Source organism: Hippopotamus amphibius, chromosome 12, assembly GCF_030028045.1.
Source record: "Hippopotamus amphibius kiboko isolate mHipAmp2 chromosome 12, mHipAmp2.hap2, whole genome shotgun sequence".
Taxonomy (NCBI): Eukaryota; Metazoa; Chordata; class Mammalia; order Artiodactyla; family Hippopotamidae; genus Hippopotamus; species Hippopotamus amphibius.
This window is the reverse complement of record NC_080197.1, coordinates 78,703,292-78,728,325: the sequence shown is the minus strand read 5'-3', so window position 1 is coordinate 78,728,325 and position 25,034 is coordinate 78,703,292. Positions and strand designations below refer to the sequence as shown.

General features: G+C 40.1%; 1 protein-coding gene across 4 annotated transcripts in view; it reads left to right on the top strand.

Annotated features, from left to right (window-relative positions):
* TULP3 (TUB like protein 3) overlaps window positions 1-25,034 on the top strand; it is a 42,397-nt gene that overhangs the window by 9,198 nt on the left and 8,165 nt on the right. For 2 of the 4 annotated variants that reach the window (XM_057704004.1, XM_057704001.1), the window contains exons 2-4: window positions 9,730-9,781; window positions 19,169-19,328; window positions 20,018-20,194. In XM_057704004.1, coding sequence (XP_057559987.1) covers window positions 9,730-9,781; window positions 19,169-19,328; window positions 20,018-20,194 — 389 coding nt within the window. Of the gene's footprint in view, window positions 1-7,199; window positions 7,290-8,770; window positions 9,056-9,729; window positions 9,782-19,168; window positions 19,329-20,017; window positions 20,195-25,034 lie in introns of those variants that run through there. The other 2 variants (XM_057704002.1, XM_057704003.1) reach the window with 2 other exon arrangements.

Below are 25,034 nucleotides of genomic sequence, written 5' to 3'. Positions count from 1 at the left end.
CAACCCTTGCATCCTTCAAGGGTCAGCTGTAAAGCAGGATTTGACAGCTAACAGCAAATTGATGTGTGAAAGTAGGAACAGTGGTAGGCAAGTTTATGTAGCAAACAGAACATCATTCTTTGTAGATAAAACAAAGCTTATTTTTTGTTGAGTCCAGGATTTTCTGGCAGTTGTAATAGGGAGTTGCCACAAAAACTTTATCAGAAGTATATAATAAAATAAATTTTGATTGAGAAGGGCAAGAATTCTGGTTGGCAAAATATAATTGAATGTGTAGTGGGATGATATACCACCTTGGGAGTGTTAAGATTATTAATCATCATTTGGCTCTCAAATGCAGTTTTTTTTTTTTGTTTTTGTTTTTTTAAACATTTATTTATTTATTGGTTGCGTTGGGTCCTCGTTGCTGCGCGTGGGCTTTCTCTAGTTGCGGTGAGCAGGAGCTACTCTTCATTGCAGTGAGCGGGCTTCTCATTGCGGTGGCTTCTGCTGTTGCAGAACACGGGCTCCAGGCGCACGGGCTCAGTAGTTGTGGCTCGCGGGTTTTAGAGCGCAGCCTCAGTAGTTGTGGCGCACAGGCCTAGTCGTTCCACAGCATGTGGGATCCTCCCAGACCAGGGCTCGAACCCATGTTCCCTGCATTGGCAGGCGGATTCTTAACCACTGTGCCACCAGGGAAGTCCTTAAATGCAGTTTTATTTTGTTTTGTTTTTTAGTGTAATTCCCAGCATGGCACCGGAAGGGCATATGGATTTATTTTTCAAATGCAATTTGATAAAAGAATTAACAGTTCAGGAGTTCAAATTTAAGAAATGTGTCTAAAAGTCACTGCTGCCAGCTTTTCTGATAAAGAATAATGATCTCAGACTGACTATTTCTGGCCAACAAAACTAAAGGTTTGGGACTTCTCTGGTGGCACAGTGGTTAAGAATTTGCCTTCCAGTGCAGGGGACACAGGTTCCATACCTGGTCTGGGAAGATCCTATATGCCGTGAAGCAGCTAAGCCCATGTGCCACAACTTCTGAGCCTGTGCTCTAGAGCCCACGAGCCACAACTACTGAGCCCACACGCCGCAACTACTGAAGCCCGTATGCCTAGAGCCCATGCTCCGCAACAAGAGAAGCCACTGCATTGAGAAGCCCATGCATTGAGAAGCCGACGTACGGCAACGAAGAGTAGCCCCCTCTCGCCGCAATAGAGAAAGCCTTTCGTGCAGCAACAAAGACCCAATGCAGCCAATAAATAAATAAATAAATTTATTAAACAACAAAAAAACTAAAGATCTGTTATGTGATATAACCAATACTACAGTATAGTTTGAAACTTTGTCCCACTTAAACACATAACTGACAGAGGAAAATAAATGAGAAAACAAAAGAACAGAGCAGAAGCCTTTGTCATCCCAACAACTGGATTGATTGTGCCTTTAAGAGATTTACTTTTCTGATAGTAGACTGTGGTATGTGTACAGCCAGTAGGATAGGTTCCATTTTATTAAATCTGTGAAAGGTTCATCTGAGGCTTAAAACTAAAAAACAGTAACAATTTTTTCCTTTCAAAAAATCATTTTAGGCTTACAGTAAGCACTGTTGAAATTATTTCTCATAATTAGGCAAGGTAACAGGTGATTCTTTAAAATTTATTCATTAAAAATAAAATGGAGGTGGTAATATCTTTTACATACTTCAAAGTCAAATTGAGGGATGATGAATTAGAATGTTTTATTAAGTCATAAGAGGAATTTTTTTCACGTACCTTTAAAATTCAGTCATCAGACATTTATTTTACATCCTCCATGTTCTAGGCACCACGCACCCTTAGTAATGTTGGCAATGTTAGAAAGTGCTGAGGTTTGTAAGTTTCTTTGGTAATTTTGCTTTTGAGTGTTAGAGGTGTTGTCTCTAAAGTCATAAAAGAAATAAAGTACTGTGTATGTCCCTTAAGAGCTTAGTAGAGGGTTTGTTTAAGCAGTTGCTCTGTTGTAGTGAACAGAAGAGAATTCCCAGAGAAGTGTAGAGTATGTCTCCTGACAGCACAGCTGCAGCATAGACACCTTATAAAAGACACGCATGTGGGTAAATTTAGCTTCATAACTTGGCATTCATTGTGTTCATTTCATAAAGTAAGGTAAGCCTTTTCTTGTTTCTTAACTATAACTCATTTAAAAAACAATTTACTTATTTAGCTGTGCCAGGCGTTCAGGATCCTTAGTTGCGGCATGCGGGCTCTTAGTTGCAGCACGTGGGATCTAGTTCCCTGACCTGGGATCAAACCCGGGCGACCTGCATTGGGAGCTCTGAGTCCTAGCCACTGGGTCACCAGGGAAATCCCTGTAACTAGTTTCTGAGACTTAAAAGTGTCATTTGTTTTGTTGTGAAGCAATGTTACAGTCAATAAAAGAAGTTTTCACTCAGATTGCTGTTAGGAAAGCCATAGGCTGTTCACAGCCTTTATTTTTGCGAGTCTTTTACTGCTGCGTTCCTGGCAGGGTTGGTGTTTACTTCTTGCACAGAAGAAGTGTGTTCAGCCTCCTGCATCACTTGGCCAAATTGCAGCATCCTTATTATCTGGCATGGTGTAGGAGGCAGCAGGAAACACTCCCTGACTGTATAGCAGAATGAATGTTATTATTTGCAGCTAGAAAAGTTTTTTTATTTTTATTTTTTTTTGCAGGCTGAAAAAACTTGACAGGAATGTTAAAAGTGTAGAATAATCATGGGATCTAGCAGGTCATTCATATATTATTAAGTGCTTCAAATTATTGGGCCACGTGGTCTGTTAGGTACAGCTATAGACCAGCAATCGAATGAGTAATGTTTTATTAAAGTAGGCTCTGAGTTTCTCAGCTGTTTCATCTCGGGCAAATTTCTCTATTGTTTCTTATCATCCTCATTCCTTAGAAGTACTGTGTATGTAATTTAAGTGCTAGAATAAAGGGCATGTGGATTTTTAAGTGTACTCGGTACATGACTGTGAAATAGACAGCAAAATGTCTGTTTTCTTTGTTTCTCCTAATTTGTTATTTTGAAAAAATTTAAATATGCTGGAAAGTTGCAAGAAAAGTGCAATTAATAACCTGTGCCCTTCACCTAGATTCATTGCTTATTAACTTTATTTTTAGTATCTCACTTAAAAAATCTTTTCAATTAGAGAAGTTATAAAAATGTAAGAGAATTTCTATATGTCCTTCACCAAGCTTTCCCTAATGTTAATATTTTACATGACCATAATACAGTTGTTAAAACCAGCAAATTAATACTGGCTCAGTACTATTAACTGGTCTACAGGCCTGCTTTGAATTTTGCCCCTTTTCCCACTAACGTCCCTCTTGTCCAGGATCCAAACCCAGGATCCTGAGGTGTGTGTGGTTTTCAGGTCTCTTTAGTCTTTTCCAACCTTCAGTTTCTTAATGTGTCTTTGCCTTTCCTGACGTTGGTAGTTTTGAAGAGTAGACTGTGAGTTTATCCTCACTGTGAGTTTGTCTGGTGTTTCCTCATGATTAAATTGAGATTATGCATTTTTGGCAAGAATCCCTGAGACTTCACTGGTGGTCCAGTGGTTAAGACTCTGCACTTCCACTCGCAGTCAAAAAAAAAAAAAAATCACACAGACCAGATGCTGTGCCCTTCTCAGTGCATCATATCAGGAGGAACATGATGTTGTTATCTTGTTACTGGTGATGCTAATCTTAATCCTTTAGTTAAGGTGCTGTCTCCCAGGTTTCTCCACTATAAAGGTATTATTTTCCCACTGTAACCAGTAATTATCTTGTGGGAAGATACTTTGAGACTATGCAGATATCCTCTTTGTCATTGCACTTTCACCTACCAGCTTTAGAATCCATTGATGGTTCTTGCCTGCAACAGTTATTACCATGGTATTTTCCTCCTTCCCTCCCTCCCTCCTTCCCTCCCTTCCTTCCTCCCTCCCTCCCTCCCTTCCTTCCTTCCTTCCTCCCTTTCCTGCATTAGGTCTTCATTTCTGCATCCGGGCTTTCTCTAGTTGTGGCAGGCAGGGGCTGTTCTTCGTTGTGGTGCACGGGCTTCTCATTGCAGTGGCTTCTCTTGTTGAGAAGCACCAGCTCTAGACACACAGACTTCAGCAGTTGCAGCACGTGGGCTCAGTAGTTGTGGCACATGGGCTTGGTTGCTCTGAGGCACGTGGGATCTTCCTGGCCCAGGGATTGAACCCGTGTCCCCTGCATTGGCAGGTGGATTCTTTACCCCTGTGCCAGGGAAGGCCCACTGTGATATTTCCTAATGGTGATTTTTGATTTCCACCATTCTTTTCATCTATATTCACTGGATTTTTTTTCTGTGAGGAAAAGCTGTCCCTTCTCCCCTGTTTATTCATTTGTTTCTTTATTTATTCATATCATTATGGACTCATGGATGCTCAGAGAAGTGTGGTGCCCATACTTGCGGCCCTGTTCCCGTTCTCTCATCATTTCTATCCCGTTCCCACCCAGAAGGGCGTTCTCCTGCAAGACCACAGTGCTGTTATCGTATGCAGGACTCTTCCTGTTCACATTCTTCCCTGATATGGAGCTCATAGTCCCATATCCTCAGTGCACCCATGACACATGATAGTCTTTACTGTGTGTGTGTTGTGGTCCAGGGTTCAAGGGCTATGTGTTATGTTTGGTTTCCAGAAATCTCTTAAATTTCCTCTACTTTAACCTAGAACAGTTCTCCAGCCTTTTGCAACAGGGGAGGATCTCTCTTGCTATTGATGTTTTTGGAGTCCTGACAGTTGTCTTGCATAATTTCTCTCCATTGGGTTTGTTTCCTCCTGAATAAAGTTAAGTTCAACTTTGTTGGCAGGAATGTTACATACATTGTATGTAATACATCACATCAGGGGATGCTTGATATCAGTCTGTCCTATCATAGTTGCTGTATCCCATCACTTGGTTAAGGTGATGTTTGACAGATTTCTTCATTGTAAAATTACCTTTTCCTCTTTGTAATTAATATACTTTGTGGGGAGACACTTGAGATTGTGTTGAATATCCTGTTTCACTCAGTGGTTATAGGATTCATCGATGTTTCTTACAAAAGTCGATTATTAATATGGTGGTTGTAAAATGGTGATAATCTACTTCTGTCATGCATTCTGTATTTATTAGCTGACATTATTCTGGAAAGAAAATCTTTATTGTGATCTTTGTTTATTTACTTATTTAGAATCAATATCGATTAATGGATTCTACTTTTAGTAACTTTGTGATATAGCTCATATGGTTTACTCATTTAAGGCATACACACTTCTTATGATTATTAGTATATTTACAAAGGTGTGCAACCATCGCCACAATCAATTTTAGGACATTTCATCATCTTGAAAAGCTTCTCCATGCCCCGTAGCTGTTACCCGCCCCAACTCCCATCCCCCATCCCTAAACAATCAGTGATTTACATTGTCTCTAGATTTGCCAGTTCTAGACATTTCATAAAATGGAATCATATAATATGTGGTCTTTTGTGACTGGCTTCTTTCACTTAGCATAATGTTTTCATGGTTCTCCCATGTCTCAGTACTCATTCCTTTTTTATGGCTGAATGATATTCTATTGTATAGATAGAAATACCAGATCCATTCATCAGTTGATGGACATTTGGGTTGTGTCTACCTTTTGGCTATTGTGAATAACACTGCCATAAAAATTGGTATACACAGAACAGTGTAAACATACTTAATACTACTGAACTATACACTTAAAGATGGTTGAGATATTAAATTTTATCATGTATTTTTTACCACAATAAAAAAGAAAACAAATTTATGAAATGTCTGTATGATAGAATATGATATAGCCATTTAATGTAATATTTTTAAAACTTTTATAATAACAAAAAGTTGCTTATGGTATAATCAAATTAAAATGATGTAAAAATCATAAATATTTCAAATATGTAAATGTAAATAAATTTATAGAAACATTTAAAAAGATGTTTGCTGCAGTTAGCAGTGATCATCTCAAGATGATAGGATTGTGAAAAAACATTTTCTTTGCACATTTTAATAAGATTTATAAAATGGTTATGTATTATTTTTATAATTGATGTAGAAAAACATTAGAAAGAAAAAAATCCACACAAAGTGGATTTGGAACCAGCAATCATCTTGTAACACATATACTATTTCAGAATTCCTTTCTGTTAAAGAAATAATATGCTATAAAGAAAAAAATGTGTACAAGTTTTGGTGTGGATGTATGTTTTTTCATTTCTCTTGGCTATTTGCATAGAAGTAGAATTTCTGGGTCATATGGTAACTTTCTGTTTAAACATTTTAAGAACTGCCAGACTGTTTTCCCAAGTGTCTGCACAATTTTACATTCCCACCAGCAGTAAATGAGGATTCTGATTTCTCTGTAGCCTCACCAACACTTGTTATTATCTGTCTTTTATCATAGCCATCCTGGAGGGTAAAGTGGTATCTCACTGTGGTTTTGATTTACATTTCTTGATGACTAATGATGTCAGGAATCTTTTCCTGTGCTTATTGGCCATTTGTGTATCTACTTTGGAGAAATGTCTGTTCAGATCCTTTGCACATTTTAAAAATTGGGTTGTCTTTTGGTTGTTGTGTAGTTGTAAGAGTTCTTTATATATTCTGAATAATAGACCCTTATCAGATCTATGATTTGCAAATATTCTCTCCCTTTTTGTGAGTTGTCTTTTCACCTTCTTGATAATATCCTTTGATGACAAGAGTTTTTAATTTTGATGAAGTCCAATTTAGCTATCTTTTGTTACACATACTTTTGGTGTCATCTAAGAATCAATTTCCAAATTCGGTGTCATGAAGATTTATGTTTTCTTCTAAGAGTATTATAGTTGTAGCTCTTACAATTTGGTCTTTGATGCATTTTGAGGTTGGTGCCAGTAAACAAAGTTGGGTAGGTCGGGCACATTCTCAGAAAATATCTCTGTGTGTACTCTGCAGTAGAGCCTTGTCAGTATCTTCAGTTTAGATTGTGGCTGATCAGTAACTGGCAGGTAGTTCAAGAGAATGGTGTTCTGTGGACATTCTCATGGGCTACACTTGAATGGTCCATCTGTGTTCCTTTGAGATATATGTTTAAGGTTTTTTCGGTCTGTACCAAGTAAATAGATTTTCCATGAGAAAAATGGGAGGAAAAACAGTAATTTCATTTCTTTTATTCTGTAAGATTTCTTTTTGTTTTGTGTAGACTTACTAATCAGGCTTGTTTAGGCTTGCTATTCAACAACTTAGTTTGAAATGAAGAAAAGAGACTATTAAAGGAAAAAATGAAAGTTTGGTAAGATCATATTCCAGTTTGACTATAAATCCTAGTTCAGATTTATCATAAGTTTATAAAATATCTTTATTATTTCAGCTAAGTTATAGTTTAAAACTAGAGCGCAGAGAAAGTATAACTTTTAATGTATAGGAGGTACTAAATGTTACAATTACATAGCATCTTTTTAATGCCTCTTCTGTTCAGGTCAGAAGGCTTTGATTACACCACCCTGTTTAGGTAGATTGTTCATCTTGCCCAGGCTTGATGAAAGAAATTCGTAGTGTCAGGATAAGGCATTAAAGAAAGACACACCTGTTTTCTTCACTCTTAGAAGCCTTTAGAGAATTGTTTGAGGATATAAGTTGTGTTTCAGAATTTAGTATTATTAAAGAGTTTTTAACATTTTATGGGGACATAGGGTGATTTCTTTTCCCCATGCTAGAGGGTCTCACAATTCTGGTTTAGTGAAGAGGGCCAAGTGAATTGGAGCAAAAGCAGATTCATAGCAGTAGCTGTGGACAGTACTATCCATTACACTGAATTTTTTTTCTGTCTTAGTTGCTTTATGTAGGAGTTTTTCAAGTGTGCACTAATATTCACTGAATACTAATAATATTCTAGTACTGTATACACAAAGCTTGGTTTTAAAATACATGAATGAGCATTAAAAACAATAAGTAAACCAGAAGCATATCTAGATAGGAGCCCACAAAGTTGAGGCAAAAAGTATAACATATCTGATATTTTTATTTGGCTGTTTGTCCCTCTTTTAAGCTGGGAACAAACGAGGTGATTTATTTAACACTCAGTGTTGTTGCTGTTATTCTTAAACGTAAAGGTTATAGAGGAATTAATAGAGGGGACTGTCAGAGAAGCAGTATGCACCTCCACATCTATATCCGGGAGTTATTAAATCTGCTTACAGGTTAGTAGGCAGGAAGTGTCTTGGAGATGGTATACAGATTCTAGGTTGCAATGCATTATTAAAATGCATAAAGGGCTTCCTAGGTGGCGCAGTGGTTAAGAATCTGCCTGCCAATGCAGAGGTCACGGGTTCGATCCCAGCTCCAGGAAGATCCCACATGCCACGGAGCAACTAATCCCGTGTGCCAAAAAATAAAAAAATAAAAATAAAAATAAAACACTTAAAAAAATAAATAAAATGCATAAAACCTCTTAAATGTAGGAATGTCGTAGTTAACCGTTAAACCATAGAAAGATGTTTTTGTGTATTTACCCCAAATGCAGGAAAAGCCATGCTTCCCTTTGTAGCCATGGAATTTGTCTTCTTAAATAAGACTTGTATTTATAGTTTTTTCTGGCAGTCAGCTCCTAGTGAAAATTTATAGTACAAATAATTGAGAACCACTTCTGCCTTGTTTTATACTTTATCGCTTCTAAGAATGCTGAAGATTCACAAACTCTTAAGTTAGGAAATTGTCAGAAATAGAGAAGACTTCATAGAGAGTTCACAGATATTCAAAAGGGTTTGGTTTATCAATCTAAGATAGTAATTTGATTTCATTTTTGTTGACTTTCTTCAGTCAAGCAAATCTGTCTCCTGATGGTATTAAATTTTGTCTGTGCATCCACACTTGTAGTCTACTGTGATAACTGGCACAGTGTTTTTTGTTTTGTTTTGTTTTGCTTTGCTTTGCTTTGTTTTGGTTTTGGCTGAACCAGCTTGTAGGATCTTAGTTCCCTAACCAGGGATCAAACCCAGGCCCCCAGCAGTGGAAGCGTGGAGTCCTAACTATTGGACCATCAGGGAGTTCCCTGGCATGGTATTTTATTAATTCTTTTATTGAAGAGGTAGTTACATGACTTGCTAGGTCTTAAGGAAGTCAGTGGGCTTATTAGTAAGATGGTATAGACTATCCTTCTCTCTCCTAGAGCTAGCTCCAAAAAGGAAGTATTTAGAATATATTTGATTTTTAGGTGTGATTTAGACTTTGGAAATAGACCAGGATTCGTGTCTGTTTCTGCTGTTAAACCTTATGCATGGCTCCTGGGGTCTGTTTCTTCATCTTCAAAGTGTGAAAAATAATAGTACCTAGTACATAGGGCTGTTTTGAGGAATAAATAAAATAATACATTTAAAATACTACAAAAAAAAAAAAAAACAACTTAGCACTGTGTCTGGAATATAATGAGTACTCAGTATATGGTTTTAAAGGGGAAGAAAGATCCCCACATGCATGGGGGTCTGTGTGCTGCCTTTTTCTTATCCTTTGGGTATTTCAGTCTTCTCAGGTCCGCTGTGGCCTAAGTGTGGCATTAAGGATGGCACGTCCTCCTGCAGTCAGTGTGAGCAGTGTCTAGAAACTGATGCTTTCCCTAAGGTGGAATTAATTGGTTCCAGATAGCACAAAGACTAAATACGTGGAAAAGATGGGATTGATGTGGTTTTAAAAGGATTTTCTCTTCACCTGCTCACCTTTAATGTTTTTTTAAACAGTGCCTTTGAAGATGAGACCATGAAGCTCCGGCAGCTGAAACTGGATAATCAGGTGAGCAGAGTCTCCTCTCTTGAAAGACGTAGATAGCTTTACTGACCATGAAGCTGATGGTCTTGACTGTGGGCCATGGCAAGACCCAGTGCTTTGAGGACATCAGCATTGAAACTGGCCTTGGATTTACAATCACTGAAAATTCCTTGGCATCTGTCATAGGAATTAGAAAAATGTTAACATTGTATTTCTATGTAGTAATTTGATCCTGCTGCCTTAAACACCTCTCTGCACTGTCCTTTCATGAAATTACAAGATCTTTTTCTTATCTTAAAATGCAAACCTGAAAATAGTACTGTGCTTAAAAGCCTCTATTGTCTACAGAATACTTTTCTGCACAGCACTGGTCCCACTTTTCAGTTATGCATTATTATTATTATTATTATTATTATTGCAGTGATTTGACCGATGTTCATTTCCTCTGTTAGACTAAGCTCCATGAGAACAGGAACCCAGTCTGTTAATGATGACCATTGTATCAGAAGTTCCTGGCCTAGGGCTGGGCCCATAGAAATCCTTCATTAAATGTTTGAATGAAGGAAGGAATAAATGAGCAGTTTTGTGCTGTTACATGATGTGATCCTCATGATTAGTGAGCTTAGAACCTATACCCAACATTTATTACTTTCATATGAATGTTGTCTAATTCAGGAAATTCTGTAGGTCCAGTCGGCCAATGTAGGATCATTAGCAATCAGTGTCTTAAGTGGTGACTGAAGTGACTAAAAATACCTCCAAAGTTTTGTCTTCTTTACTTTGCTGTTGGACCTCCTAACAGGGTTTAGAGCATAGTCAATTACTTTAAAGGTGAAATTGTTACAAACTAGTTTAGAGGTCTCCATGGGGATGCGCCTGGGACTGTCTGGCCTCTAGGATGCCTTCCAAGTGCTTGGTGTCCATGGTGCCTCTGTGGGGCCTGTCACCAAGTCCACTGTCTCTTAGGCCACCACATGGGAGGCCTTCTCATGTGCGCCCAGAATGAAGCATATCCCAGTGGTCTTCAGGGACCCTCTGCTTCAAGGTGGTGGCAGTCACCTTGGTGGTCAGCACCTCGAATCCTGTTCCACCTGCCATCCTCCTCCTGGGCTGGGCTCAGCCTTCCAGGCCTGGGTTATGGCCACAGCCTGACTCCTCTGGACGAGTCCCGGTGGTGGTACGTACCGCCCGCCCTGCCCACCTCCAGGTGTCCTGGCCCAGGGAGCCCAGCAGTAGCGGCTTCCTCAAAACCACTGCTGGCATCCTTTAAGGAGACTGGGGCACATTTTAAGCCAATCTGGTGTTGGACAGCAGGGTAGGAAACGGCCACAGATGTCTCAGCAGTTACAGGAGGCTGCCCTCATCTCCCTGCACAGGGTGGGCGGCCTCTAAGCAGAGACCCCGTTCAGGTTCTGCACCTGATTCCATAAAGCTGTGTGAAGTAAACAATTCTTTCTAATACTGAAAAAAAACAAAGAAAAATAGGAAAGAAATGAATCTTTCTGGGGTCACAGGGGAAATCCTGATTAGATACAGATTTATACCACCCCCCTACCGCCCACACCCAAGATCAGAATAATTGTGATGAGCCCTTTATGTTTTACATTCCATTGCATAGCAAACTGTAGTTAGGGAGACGTGACCAGAAGATTGTAGATCTTTGTTTGATTTATTTTTATAAGGCTCAGTGGTACATCCCTTGCTGACATCAGATGAAATCTATGGTCACCTACCAAGTAATGAAATAAGACAGAAGATTTAAATTTTGTGTAGTTTTCGAGTTTTGTATGTAGATATATTTTCTGGATTTTTAAAAAAGATGGCCTATTTTGTAATTCTTATTCTTGTCATTGAGAATGCTACATGTGGTGTGGTATGTATGTGGAATTTTGGGATTTGGGGATTTTTAAGCCTTTTTATAGTACAAAATTTTTTAAATTATGATTTTAAAAACATGTGTGGGACTTCCCTGGCAGTCCAGTGGTTAGGACTCCGCACTTCCACTGCAGGGGGCATGGGTTCAGTCCCTGTCAAGGAACTAGGATCCTGCATGCAGCGTGGCAAAAAAACGAAAACAAAGAACAAAAAAAAACCCCGTATGATAAGAATTCAAATAATATAAAAAAGATTTTTGGTGAAAAATCCTTCTCCCTCTACTTGTCTTGTTCTTTACCAGAGATAGTGAATATAAAGATGTAAAATTTTATGAGAATTTTTAAAGATTCAAAAACAGTCTCTTTGAACCTGATGTATAAATGTTGTTGCTAAATAGGGTGTGAGAATCCTGTACAGCCCTGAAGTGAGCAGAAGGGGAGCTTCCTCAGCAGGGGGTCAAGGACTTCTCAGGCAGACCGCCTGTAGCAGGAAAGGCAGCTCCGCATACTGGATACAGCACTGGGCCTAGAAGCAGACTTTGGTTCCTGCTCTAGCTGGTGCCTTTAATTAGCTGTGTGATTTTGAGTAAGATCCCAGTTATCTCCTGTGTAAAGTGAGGTCAGACTGGACAAAATAACAGGCTGTTGGGGAGGATCTTAGAGTGTGGGAGTTAGGGCTGGGGTGGGTGGAGGTGTCTTGAGGAAGGCTCTGTAGGTGCTCACTCTGGCCTCCCAGCCTGGCAGCATCTTCCCTCCCACCGCCCACGCCTCCAGGGATACAGGGCATTCCCATCTGTGACAGTGAGTGTGGGTGGAGGTGGGAGGGGCTGGGGGCCCTCACTCTCCCCACCCCTGCCTGTGGTGTGCAGTACGTTGAGCGCCGAGGAATTCTGCTGTGGAATGTCCCTGTGGTTGAGAGTTACTGGTCTGAGCTTTGCAGAATGAGAAATAGTTTGCTCAGAGCAACCAGAGTTAATCAGTCTCATGAGGATTGGTTCATACTAACCAGTATCATAAGTGGTGAATCTAAATTGGGATTAATTTATTAATTGCTAGTGAACCGTATACCAGAATCATCTGGTCATCACTTTGCCATGAGAAGAGTTTGGTAAGTTTGAAATCAGAGCAAGTGGAGTTTGTAAAATGAGCTTCATTGTAAATATCATCATGCATGATATAATGTATCACCTCTGTTAAAGGGGTATACCTGCCCAAGGAATGAGATACATGGTATCTGGCCAGGACACTCCTGCCTTGGGTTTGTACTAGAAACACAAGGTGAATCCTGCTCTTTAGTTCTACTTACCTTATTTCCACAGAGACCATTTCCCTTCTCAGTGTAGTCTTTTATCATCCATTATAATGTTATTGATTTGATTAAATTCATTTCTTTCATATCTATCCTATTTTTCTGATAGTTAATCTTAGAATTTAACGTTTAAAAATCCTAGATTTTCAGATAATTTACGTGTGGCTGTTTTTATCCTATACAGAGTTTTGAACAGCTTTATTGAGATGTAATTCACATATTATTAATATTCAGTTACAGTGTACAAATGGCTTTTAGATCTTGTGTAAGTGGAATCATACAATATGTAGTCTTTTGTGCCTGGCTTCTTTGGCTTAGCAAACGGTTTACCCCTGTTGCAGCATGTATCAGGAATTCCTTCTTACTGTTGAATACATTCTGTTTTGTGGCTAGACCATGTTTCTCCATTCATCAGTTGATGGACATTTGGGTGGTTTCTACATTACAAATAATGCTTCTCTAAACATTTGTGTACAAGTTTTTGTGTGGACATGTTTTCATTTCTCTTGGGTAATCTACCCAAGTATAGGTATACCAAGATGTACCTAATATACCTTGGATAATAGGAATGGAATTGCTGGGTCATATGGTAACCCTCTGCCAAACGTTTCAAGGGACTGCCAGACTGCTTTCCAGGGTGACTCCCACCAGCAGTATATAAGGCTTCCAGTTTCTCCGCCTTCCATACAGTACTTTTCATTGTCTTTTTTTGATTAGAGCCATTTTAATGAGTATGAAGTGGTGTCTTATTATGGTTTTGATTTGCATTTCCCTAAATTTCCCTAAATGATGTTGAGCATTTTAGTGGCCATCTGTATGTTCTCTTTGGAGAAATGTCTGTCCAAATCCTTTGCCCATTCTTAAATTGGTTTTTGGTTTTGAGTTGTAAGAGTTCTTTATATAGTGTAGACCCAAGTTCTTTATCAGAAATATTATTTGTAAATATTTTCTCCAGTTCTGTGGGTTGTCTTTTTACTTTTTTGATGGTATCATTTTCAGCACAAAAGTTCTAATTTTTCTTTTGTTACTTGCACTTAGGGTGTCATCTAAGAAACCATTGCCTTCCCGAGGTTACAAATACTTGCTCCTATGTTGTTTTCTAAGAGTTTTACACTTTTCATGATCTGTTTTGAGTTAATCTTTTTATATGGTGAGTTGGGGTCCAGTTGTCCCACCAACAGTTATTCCCATCGAGTATATTTTGAATTTATTTTTACTACTCTCACTAAGTACTCATTTTCAGAGTGTGTGACACCTTTGCTAGCTCCAGAATGTAAAGATTTTCAGATTCTTTCATTGATGTTACTCAGACAGTGATGCACGTTATGTGGAGAATGTTTATGCCATCTGGTGGTCAGTGGATTAAAGTATAACATAGTCCCTTTGAGTTGGGTTCCCCATCTATGGAGATGTACCCTTCTAAGAGAGGCAGTCATCAGTGCGTGGAATTGATACTTTAAGAAGTCTGATTTAGGGACTTCCCTGGCCGTCCGGTGGTGAGGACTCAGCGCTTCCACTTTAGGGCGCCAGAATTCAGTCCCTGGTCTGGAAACTAAGATCCCGTAAGCCGTGCAGCAAAAAAAAAAGTCTGATTTTAAACTTTTAGTCTCATCCTCCATGATCTCTCCGTGCCTGCCAGGAAGGTTGATTATTTTTAGCCAAACTGATAGACCCCTGGCAACCATTTCTGATCTTGGTGGTTGTACCTGTGGTCAGGCAATCTGTTCAAAGAATGTCATAAAGTAATCAACCCCTTATCTCTGGGGACTCCTTAGAGAATTGAGAATCAGTGGAGTCTCAAGCTATCATTAATTTGAGGCATGCATGGGATTTATTATTTTATTGGGTAAAGTCCTTTGATGGAACTGCCCCCCAATATGATCTTCTTTATTTCCTTGTTTATTTTGGTATTACCATTCAATATTTTGCCCCAGGGAATGATAGTAGGACCTACCACCAGATTCTGGAGAAGACGAATTCTTTGAGTTATTGTTCAATTTCCAAGGGAGTTGGGAAATTTAAAGGTTTAGTTTATGTGGCACTTAAAAGTTCTGAAGTCAACATTTTTAATTGCATTTAGGGCATCAGACAGTCACCTTTGGCTCTTTTCCTGACTCCCCTGACCTTCCCCTAACTTTGTAAGGAGTCCTTTGTTTGTGTAGCCACATTGAAAGCACTCTTAGCTTTTCAGGGGAGGTAAAACACCAGTGAGGTGATGCCGTTACATTGAAACTTCTCCTCTGTCCAGATAATGCGAGGCTGATTAGAATGCTAAGTCAGGTGACAGTTTTTACCAAGATGGCAGTTTGCCCATTTGTGGGTATTTTGTGATTTTTTTTTTTTCTTATTTACAAACTTGGACAATAGGAGGGTATATTCAGTGCAATAATGTAGCAGCTGTGTCCCTGAGGTTCACAGTTTGAACCTAGAGTAGTTTTTTCTTAAGTTGTTGACCTGAATGGGTGTGACTAGCTTTGACATGGATAGAGAAAGGCTCAGAGACCTTAATAGGATCGCTGTGGCCACAAGTCTAGTCCACCCTTTGCGGGTCTCAGAACTTGGTTTTGTAGGTGAGCCTAGATATAACGTGACATCTAGCTTTTTGGTTCCCCTTTTCTAGACCACAAGCGGAATTGTCGTCTGGCACAGATACCCACTAGTCAAGCTTACAGCAGTCAGTCCTGAAGCCAGATGCCAGTTATTCATTTACAGGGAGAACTCTGCACTCTTCCAGTGTGTACTCATCACTACTGTTAATGATGCTCTGTTCTTGGGAAGAACAAGAAGTTAGACTGAAAATGAGAAGGCTGATTGGTAAGCAAGGAGTCAGAGGAAAGAGAATGAGGTAGTCCTGAGGACTAGTTCAACAAGGCCATGAAGAAGCCTTGGGTAGTTTCCTGTCCTCAGAGAGAGGGAGCTTTCCCAGTAGACAGGATGCCCTTGTCTGCCAGAGCCAGTGTCTCTCTTTTTTGGAGAGGATGGACATACTATGTCAAGTTCTTGCTCTTTGGCTGCTTTTTTCCAGACCACAAGCAGACTGCTCCTTTTCTGTAGAACAGGTTTTTCTTTATATATGTTAATAAAATGGATTTGCTGTAGCTTGTGTATTTGTTTCATCAGTTGTTTCACAGTTATTTTGTTTTTTATTTTTAATTTTTTTCACCGTGCCATGCGGCATGCGGGATCTTAGTTCCCCAACCAGGGATCGAACCCATGCCCCCTGCAGTGGGAAAGCAGTGTGTTAACCACTGGACCGCCAGGGAAGTCCCAGTCATTTCTCACTTATGAGACTATTTGAGAGTAAATAGCTGTGGCCACATGGATAAGATGCAACAGTTTCTCATGTCTTTATGCTTCATATTTACCATCTCTTTGGGCAGGTTATTTCTTATCCATTATACAAGACTTCTTAGTTGCTAGAAGAACCTTATCGGCAGGTTCTTTGGGGAGAACCTCATTATAACCTCCTGTGCATTTAGTGTTCCTGGGACATCAAGGTCCACCTGTGTGTATCAATTCATGGATCTCAAAATAACTTCAAAAGCCCCAATTATTCCTTCCCAACTTGCTCTAAGCTCTCTTTTCATTCTTGACAGTATAATCCATTTGGTGCATTATTTTAGCTCGCCAAGTCTTTTTACTTGTGTACAGGGTTGGGTAAGAAGGAATAGTTGTATTTCTTCTGTCTTCTGAATTTATCTGCAAGCTTTCATCAGCCTAGTTCTGGAAAAAAAAAAAAGCTTCCTTTCCTTTCCTACTATTAGTCTCATCCCTTAGATAAACTCTTCTTCTTAGTGGCACTTTTTAAAAGCAGTATCAATGAAAAAAGTAAATAGATGGCTTTTTGCCTGAGAAACAATAAAGTAGGTTATGGTATCTTTGCCTTTAAATCATGGTTTATTTAATTTTTTAGCTTGGGGCTTGACACTCTCCTGTTGTGAGACATCCCAGGTCCATAGTAGTTTCTGTGTATTATAAGCTTTTATTTGCCAAAACTTAAGAACAGTATATATGCTGGTACCTTACTTTTCGTCTCATTGGTTTTTTTTCTCATAGTCTCTCATGCTTTTTGCTGACTTTTCCTGCTACCCTACTCTTTATCTTGCTTTTATCCATAGAATTGATTGCTTTTTAATTGGAATGTTCCAAGTGCCATTTTTTTTCCCATCTTATCCTTGGCCCTAATTTGTTTGATTACTAATTATGTAAAAATGAGCAAGAAAACAAAACTTACTGCTCTTTGGCTGATTTAAACATGAAAATAGTTTGGAGTTTAGAGGATAATACGTTTTTTAAAAATTTTTATTTTATATTGGAGTATAGTTGATTAGCAGTGTTAGTTTCAGGTGTACAGCAAAATGATTGTTATACATATACATGTATCTATTCTTTTTCAAATTCCTTTCCCATTGAGGTTATTACAGAATATTGAGCAGAGTTCCCTGTGCTATACAGTAGGTCCTTGTTGGTTATCTATTTTATTTTATTTTATTTATTTATTTATTTGAGTTTTTATTTTTTTTATTTCACTTCTACTTAGCATACTATATTTGAGATTCACCCATATGATGGCATGTAAATTATCATCTTTTAAGGGTAAAGTCCTCATGGACTTTTAAGGGTATCATGTATTCATATAGAACTCATCTTTAAAGAAAAAGTTTTTAATTCTAGGAGTACCTTCTAAAGTGTACCTTCTAAAGTTTGCGATGACTGTGCTAAAATCCAATAAAGAAACAGAATTGAGTCACAGCTAGCACTTTTAAGGGAAAAAGACTATTTTAATAAAATGTTAACTCTAGGCAGGTTATTTGTTTTGTATCTTCTCTTACGCTGTGTCACTTGTTTTCAGGTTGGAATCTTAAAATGGAGAGCAACTTTGATAAATGCTGTCAGGAGGGTGTGGGTGAGGAAAAAGAAGAGAAAAACATAGAAAGGAAGAGAGAAGAAAAAGGGCAGGAGTCAGTTAGTAGGTAATTATTTAGAAAAGAGGCAAAGTGGAAATCAGAAATATGAACACTTGTTTACTAGTAAGAAATACAGTTATTTCTATGATTTTCACTGCAGACTTTTATCTTTTTCTTTATTTTTTTATTTTGTTGAGGTACACCAAGTTCAGTCATCTGTATTTATACACATAGTCCCGTATTCCCTCCCTCCCTTGACTCCCCCCTCTATTTTAAATATAGTAGTGCATACATGTCAGTCCCAAACTCCTATTCTGTCCCTCCCCTCCATCCTTCCCCTCTGGTAACCATAAGTTCATTCTCTAAGTCTATGAGTCTATTTCTATTTTGTAAATAAGTTCATTTGCATCATTTTGTTTGGATTCCCCATATAAGCAATATCATATAATATTTGTCTTTTTCTGTCTGACTTCCTTCACTTAGCATGATAATCTCTTAAGTCTATCCATGTTGCTGCAAATGGCATTATTTCATTATTTTTTTATGGCTGAGTAGTATTCCATTGTATACATGTACCACATCTTCTTTATCCATTCTTCTGTTGATGGACATTTAGGTTGCTTTCATGTCCTGGCTATTGTGAATAGTGCTGCAGTGAACATTGGGTGCATATATCCTTTTGGACCATGTTTCTCTCTGAATATATGCCCAGGAGTGGGATTACTGGACCATGTGGTGTCTCTATTTTTAGTTTTTTAAGGAACCTCTATACTGTTCTCTATAGTGGCTGTACCCATTTACATTCCCACCAACAGTATAGGAGGGTCCCCTTTTCTCCACACCCTAGAGGATAATAAGTTTTATTTTTCTTCCAGTTACAAAAGTAAGAAAATTTAGAAAACATAGAAAACTAGCAAAAGGAAAAATAATCATCCATATTCTACCACCCAGAGAAATCACCACTACTGCGTTCCTTCATCTTTTCTCCTATTCATATGTGTTTATGTATTTTAAACTTTTGATCGTGCTTTGATAATAGTATGTTAATTACTATATATTTTTAATAGACTTGGATCATGGTCTCAGCTTTGCTAGAAATGCATTTGTATCATTTTAGATAGATCTTTATAGGTGTTTAGTAAATAGTTATTAAATGAAGTGAGTGAATCCTTACCCGTCTCTGTGCCTCAGTTTTCCTCTTTCTTAAGTGGGACAGTTTAATCGACAAGAGGTTTTGTAAGGGTCTGTGAAAGGCTGTAAATGTCGAGGTAGCTGGGTCTCATCATCGCACTCTTGGCTGTGCTGTCACAATCCTCCCCAGAGAGCGCTACTGGAGAAGAAGCAGAGAAAGAAGCGCCTGGAGCCACTTATGGTGCAGCCGAACCCAGAAGCCCGGCCACGTCGGTCAAAGCCGAGGGGAAGCGAGGAGCACACTCCACTGGTGGAACCTCAGGCCCCGCACAGCGGTGTCGTCCTGCATGGTGTGTATCCAGGCAGTGGCTCTTCCTGCTGCCGCATGGTTTTCACAAACCTGGGGGGAGGCAGGAGGATTCTCAGATGGACCAAAGGGACACCATTAGCATCGTTACCGGTACCTTCATGAATCTTTATGATCACATTCAGGGCCTTTGAGTTGGAATAAAAGCAGTGGTCTGATCAGTGGAGGATCCCTTAAAGTTCACAGCCATCCCAGAACTGTTGTTTTAGATGCAGAATGAAAGTGTCCAGAACAGCCCAGGCTTGATTGTTGCCTCCTGGCAGAGTTAACCTTGAAGTCAGGAGCAGGTAGAGAGCACCCATTCTTCCAGTAGCTGGGACTCAGAGGGCCACCTGAGACAGCTAAAGGGAACAGGAAGAACAGGGTTAAACACCTCTAAAGCCAGCCCCTCGGCTGCTGGCTTGGACGAGATCTGGACTTCGGAGGACCTGCTCGGCTCATTCTCAAGTTTCTAAAGCACAACATCAGGTGCGTTTTACTTTAGTGGCAGTGAAGGCATGTTGATAAAATGAACACCAGATAATAAAATGGATTCCTCTGTTAACAGGTGTCCTCATGGACGTTAAAGGAGATGAGAAATGGTTTGGCGGTTCTTAATTCAGGTCACGCACACCGAAACCACCCAAACAGTGGATGATGCTTTCTTCTTTTTTCTTTGCGTTGGGCTCCTAGGCATTGATGGTCCTGCTGCCTTCCTGAAGCCAGATGCTCAAGACGTGGAAACCAAACTTCACGTTCTCTCAGTAGGATCTTCTGTCACTGAGGAGGATACTGAAGGAAGTGCTGATGGGGAAGGCACTTGGGACCCTGCTTGCAAGCCGGATCTTCAAGAGATTCTCCAGAAACATGGTGAGGATCGGTAATGGTTTTGAGGCAGTGAGTTAGTTAATAAAATATAAAACAGGGAATTCCCTGGCTGTCCAGTGGTTAGGACTCTGTGCTTTTACTTCCGAGGGCCCATGTTCGATCCCTGGTTGGGGAACTAAGATCTCGCAAGCTGTGCGGTGTGGCCAAAATACATATATATACATATATATATATAAAATATATATGTATATATATAAAATATATATACATATATAAAATATCAGCAGCATTAACTACTATTATGGCTGTTTCTTTTCTTTTGACATTTTTGTCATCCCCACCATTCCTTTGACCAAGTTGCCGCTTAGTGCTCTACCCTGCCTCTGTTTCACAGTTTAGATTCCTCTGGTGATAAGGAAAGAGGTAAGTAGCCAGCTTAGTGGAAACACAGATTGGATCAAAATATACTTAAGCTAATACTTTTTCCACTAGAGCCTGCTTTCCATCATTGGAGTTATCATTCCCATAAATATTCCTGTTATATTTCAGAAGTCCCTTGTAGTCTTCTCTTTCTTAGAAAACTAATTTTATAGTGCGAAGGAATTGTGTCCCCTTTTCAGATGAGAAGACTGAAGCCAGTAATGACTGGCTGTTTGCTGGGTGCCTGCTTTGTCATAGGCATTGCTCGGCTCTGGGATATGCGAGTCAGGGGGTTCTACCACAGACTGGCAGGATTGATGTACGTTCAAACAAATTCGTATATTCATTCATTTAGAAAACACGTATTGAGTATGCGCTATGTATCAGGCCTTGTTCTAGGCACTTAGGATACACTAGATAATAGTGAACGAGGGTCCTGCCCTCGTGGAGTATTTATTCTGATTGAGGCTTCCTGCACTTAAATTGAGGCTTCGTGGACCTACATAGCCAAGGGAGTGTGGAGAGCGGTGCCCAACCCACAGTTGATCCAGAGAAGGTGACAGATAAGCTAGAGCCTGATACGGGAAGAGGAGCGGGCAGCTCAGAAGGGCTGGAGTACAGAGCTCGAGGTGACAGGTGGGAAGGGGCGTGGAGAGAGGTGGGCGTGGCGGGGGTGCATTATGTAGGACGTCACAGGCCGTGTTAGGGATGTGGACTTGATGTGAAGAGTAACAAGAGCCTGTGCGGGATTTGAAGCTGGAGTGACAGCAGATTTGGGCTGTAGAAAAATTACTCTGCGCTATAAAGAATCAATTGGAGGGGGCAAATCTGGAAGCAGGAAAGCTAATTAGGAGATAGTTTGGCTGATGGCCTGATCTTGAGTTACAGTGTGGTGTTTGTGAGAGTAGAAAATAGGAAAATTAGAGCTTCACTGTGGGGCAGTGGGCGGGACAAGAACCACATCGAGGGAGGAGGTGACGAAGCTGAGCCTTGAAGGGTACAACAGCTGTCAGCTCGGGAGCAGTGGACACTGACATTGTGAATGTCTTTTGCATGTCAGGCACTTGACATACCTTATCTCAGTATTCGTGACAGCACTGTGAGGGGTTATACATATTAGCCTCTCTTATACATATAAGAAAATTGGTTCTCAGAGAGGCTAAGTAATTTGTCCTAGATCACACTGCTAGTTGGTTAGGTGGCAAACTTGGGCAGAAGAAATGACATGTGCAGAGGCGTCAGGTGTACAGAGCATAATGTGTTTATGCAAACGGGCAGATGGGCAGATGGCTGGAGTGCCGGTGGCAGGGCAGTGTGTGATGTGGTTTAGAGCAGAGCTCAGGAGCCATCCAGCGCGGTTTTGAGTTTCAGCTCTGCCACATCTGGCTGGTAAAGAGGCAAAACAACTTAACTTTTCTCTGCCTCAGTTTCCCTGTCTATAATATGAATGTGATCGTGGTAATTCTGTTACTTTCCTATTATTATTATTATAACAAAAGACAGTGAAAGATGTGGAGGAGTCAGAGTAAAGAGACCTCTGTTTAACCAAAAGCTAAATTATTTACCCCAGGTCATCAAGCTGAATAGTGGCAGACCTACGTTTTCTGATTCTTAGTCTAGTTCTTGATCCCTTACTGTAAATACCAAGCTGTCCCTTTTACTCTGTCCTATTAAGTGACCACTGTTCGTTCTCAGAATTGGCCTTTCAGGACCAGATGGGTTAATGCCTTTTTGAATCTCAACAAGTTGCGTCTGGACCATAAAACCCATTAAGTGCTCTCTTGACTAAGACTTAAGAAGTGTTAGTTTGGAAGATAATGTTCCTTAAGCAGGGGTCCAGGGACTTTCCTGGTGGTCCAGTGGTTAAGACTCTGTGTTTCCGCTGCACGGGGTGGGTGTGGGTTCAGTCCCTGGTCAGGGAACTAAGATCCCATATGCTGCGTGGCGCAGCCAAAAAAAGAAAAAAGTGGGGGGTCCAATTTGCTTGTCTTGTAAGTTTGGGAGAAATCCTTGATCTCCATCTTAAGACATGCAGTCACATAAACTGAATTCTTTGTATAAAAATGGCACTTGAAAACATGGTACTCAATGGAGATACCCATATGAGAGGGAGATCCCAAGAGTTTTATGCCTTTTTGCTACCCCTCTTCCCCAAAAGTTAACATTTAGGAAAGAAAAAAGGTCCTTCACAAACCTTTTTTTTTGAGAATTGTGTTTTATTTGGCAGACAAAACTGAGGACTTAAGCCCAGGATGCAGCCTCTCAGATAGCTCTGAGAGCCTCTTCCCAAACCATTTTTTAATAATAGCTTTATTAACCATACCATACGATTCACCCATGTAGAGTGAACAATTGATGGGCTCTCTAGTGTATTCACAGAGATCTGCAGCCATCAACACTATCAATTTTAGAACATTTTCTGGTCCCAAATAAACTTCATACCTGTTAGCAGTCACTTCCCATTTCCCTCCAACTCCCCATCCCTGGGCAACCACCAGTCTACTTTCTGTCTCTGCGGATTTGCCTATTCTGGTATTTCATATACGGGTACTCATACACTGTGTGGTCCTTTATGCCTGGCTTTCACTTAGCATCGTGTTTTCCGAGTTCATCCACGTCGTAGCCTGTGTCAGTGCTCCATTCCTTTCTGTTGCTGGATAACTTTCCATGGTCTGGATAAGCCACGTTTTGTTCCTCTCTTCAGCAATTGGTGGGCAGTCGGGTTGTTTCCGCTCTGGCTGCTGTGAATAATGCTGCTGTCAAGAGTTACGCATGAGTTTCTGTGTGAACATCTGTTTCCACTTGAGATTAGTTTTTTAACTGGCCTTGGTCTTATCCTTGGGTGTCCTTGAGAAAAACTTAATACCATTTATTTGTGAACTGTGTGAAAATAGGCCACAGTTGTCCTTCCTCTGAGATGGAGGAATGTGGGCAGGCCTGCTTGTTGTTCGTCTCCTCGCCAGTTTGTGATGTGGGGGCTCTTCCAGCTATTGTGTGAGGGGTGACTTCACCCTGTAGACCACAGAGAAAAGTAAGCTGGGTTTCAGCCATAGCTCTGCCCCTTTCTCTTGGGCAGAAGGGCTTCTCCCAGAGCCTCATCCTCTCACATGTAAATTTGAGAGCTGTGCTTCCTTTATAACACACAGCACACTTTATTTTATGTCCCATAAACAAACAAGAGACAAAACAAAAAATAAGACTTGCCAGTACCTCCTCCTCAAACTCATATAAATGTGAGGATAAAATGAAAAAATAGTTTTTAATCAGATAGTTTGAAGTTTTCTGTAAAGCATTCTTCATCAATCCAAGGCAGTCGTCCTTCAGACATCGCCAGCTCGAATTCACGCACGAGGCTGACGGCGAACAGGATGCAGGAAGACAAGGAAGTAACTGATAGAGACATTTACTGTGGTAAAATGTACACAGCGGTTACCATTGTTAAGTGCACTGCTCAGTGGCATTAAGTACGTTCATGTTGTTGTGCAGCCATCCCCACCGCCTGTCTCTAGAACTTCCTTACCTTCCCAAACTGGAACTCTGTCCCTGCCACACAGTAACTCCCCGCCGTGCCCCCACCCCCCCACCCCCCTGCCCAGCTCCTGGCAACCTCTTATACGTTCTGTCTCCATGAATTTGACTATTCTAGGTGCCTCATATAAGTAGAATCATAGGGTATTTGTTCTTTTGTGTCTAGCTTATAGCATAATGTCTTCAAGATTCATTCACGTCGCAGCCTGTGTCAGAATTTCATTCCTTGTTAAGACCCAGTAACATTCCATTTTCGTATATACCGCAGTTTGTTTATTCATCATTTGGTGGATATTTGGGTTGTTTCCACCTTTTGAAAATTGTGAATAATGCTGCTGTGAACATTGGTTGTTCAGGTGTCTGTTTGAGGCTCTGCTTTCAGTGCTTTGGGGTATATACCCAGAAAGGGAATTGTTGGATTATATGGTAATTTTGTATTTATTTTTTAAGAACCACTATGTTGTTTTCTACAGTGGCTGCATAATTTTACATTGCCACCAGCAGTTTCTCCACATCCTCACCAACACTTTTCTGTTTTTTGTTTTTGTTTTTTATAATAGCCATCCCAATGATTGTCAAGTGGTTTCTCATTGTGATTTTAATGTGCATTTCCCTAATAACTAGTGATGTTGAGCATCTTTTCATGTGCTTATTGGCCATTTATGTATCTTCTTTGGAGAAATGTCTATTCAAGTCCTTTACCCTCTTTTTTTGTTTTTTAGCATTTATTTATTTGGTTGCACTGGGTCTTAGTTGTGGCATGTGGGCTCCTTAGTTGTGTCAGGCAGGCCTCTCAGTTGTGGCATGTGAACTCTTAGTTGCAGCATGCATGTGGGATCTAGTTCTCCAACCAGGGATTGAACCCGGACTCCCTGCATTGGGAGCTCGAAGTCTTAACCACTGTGCCACCAAGGAAGTCCCCCTTTACCCATTT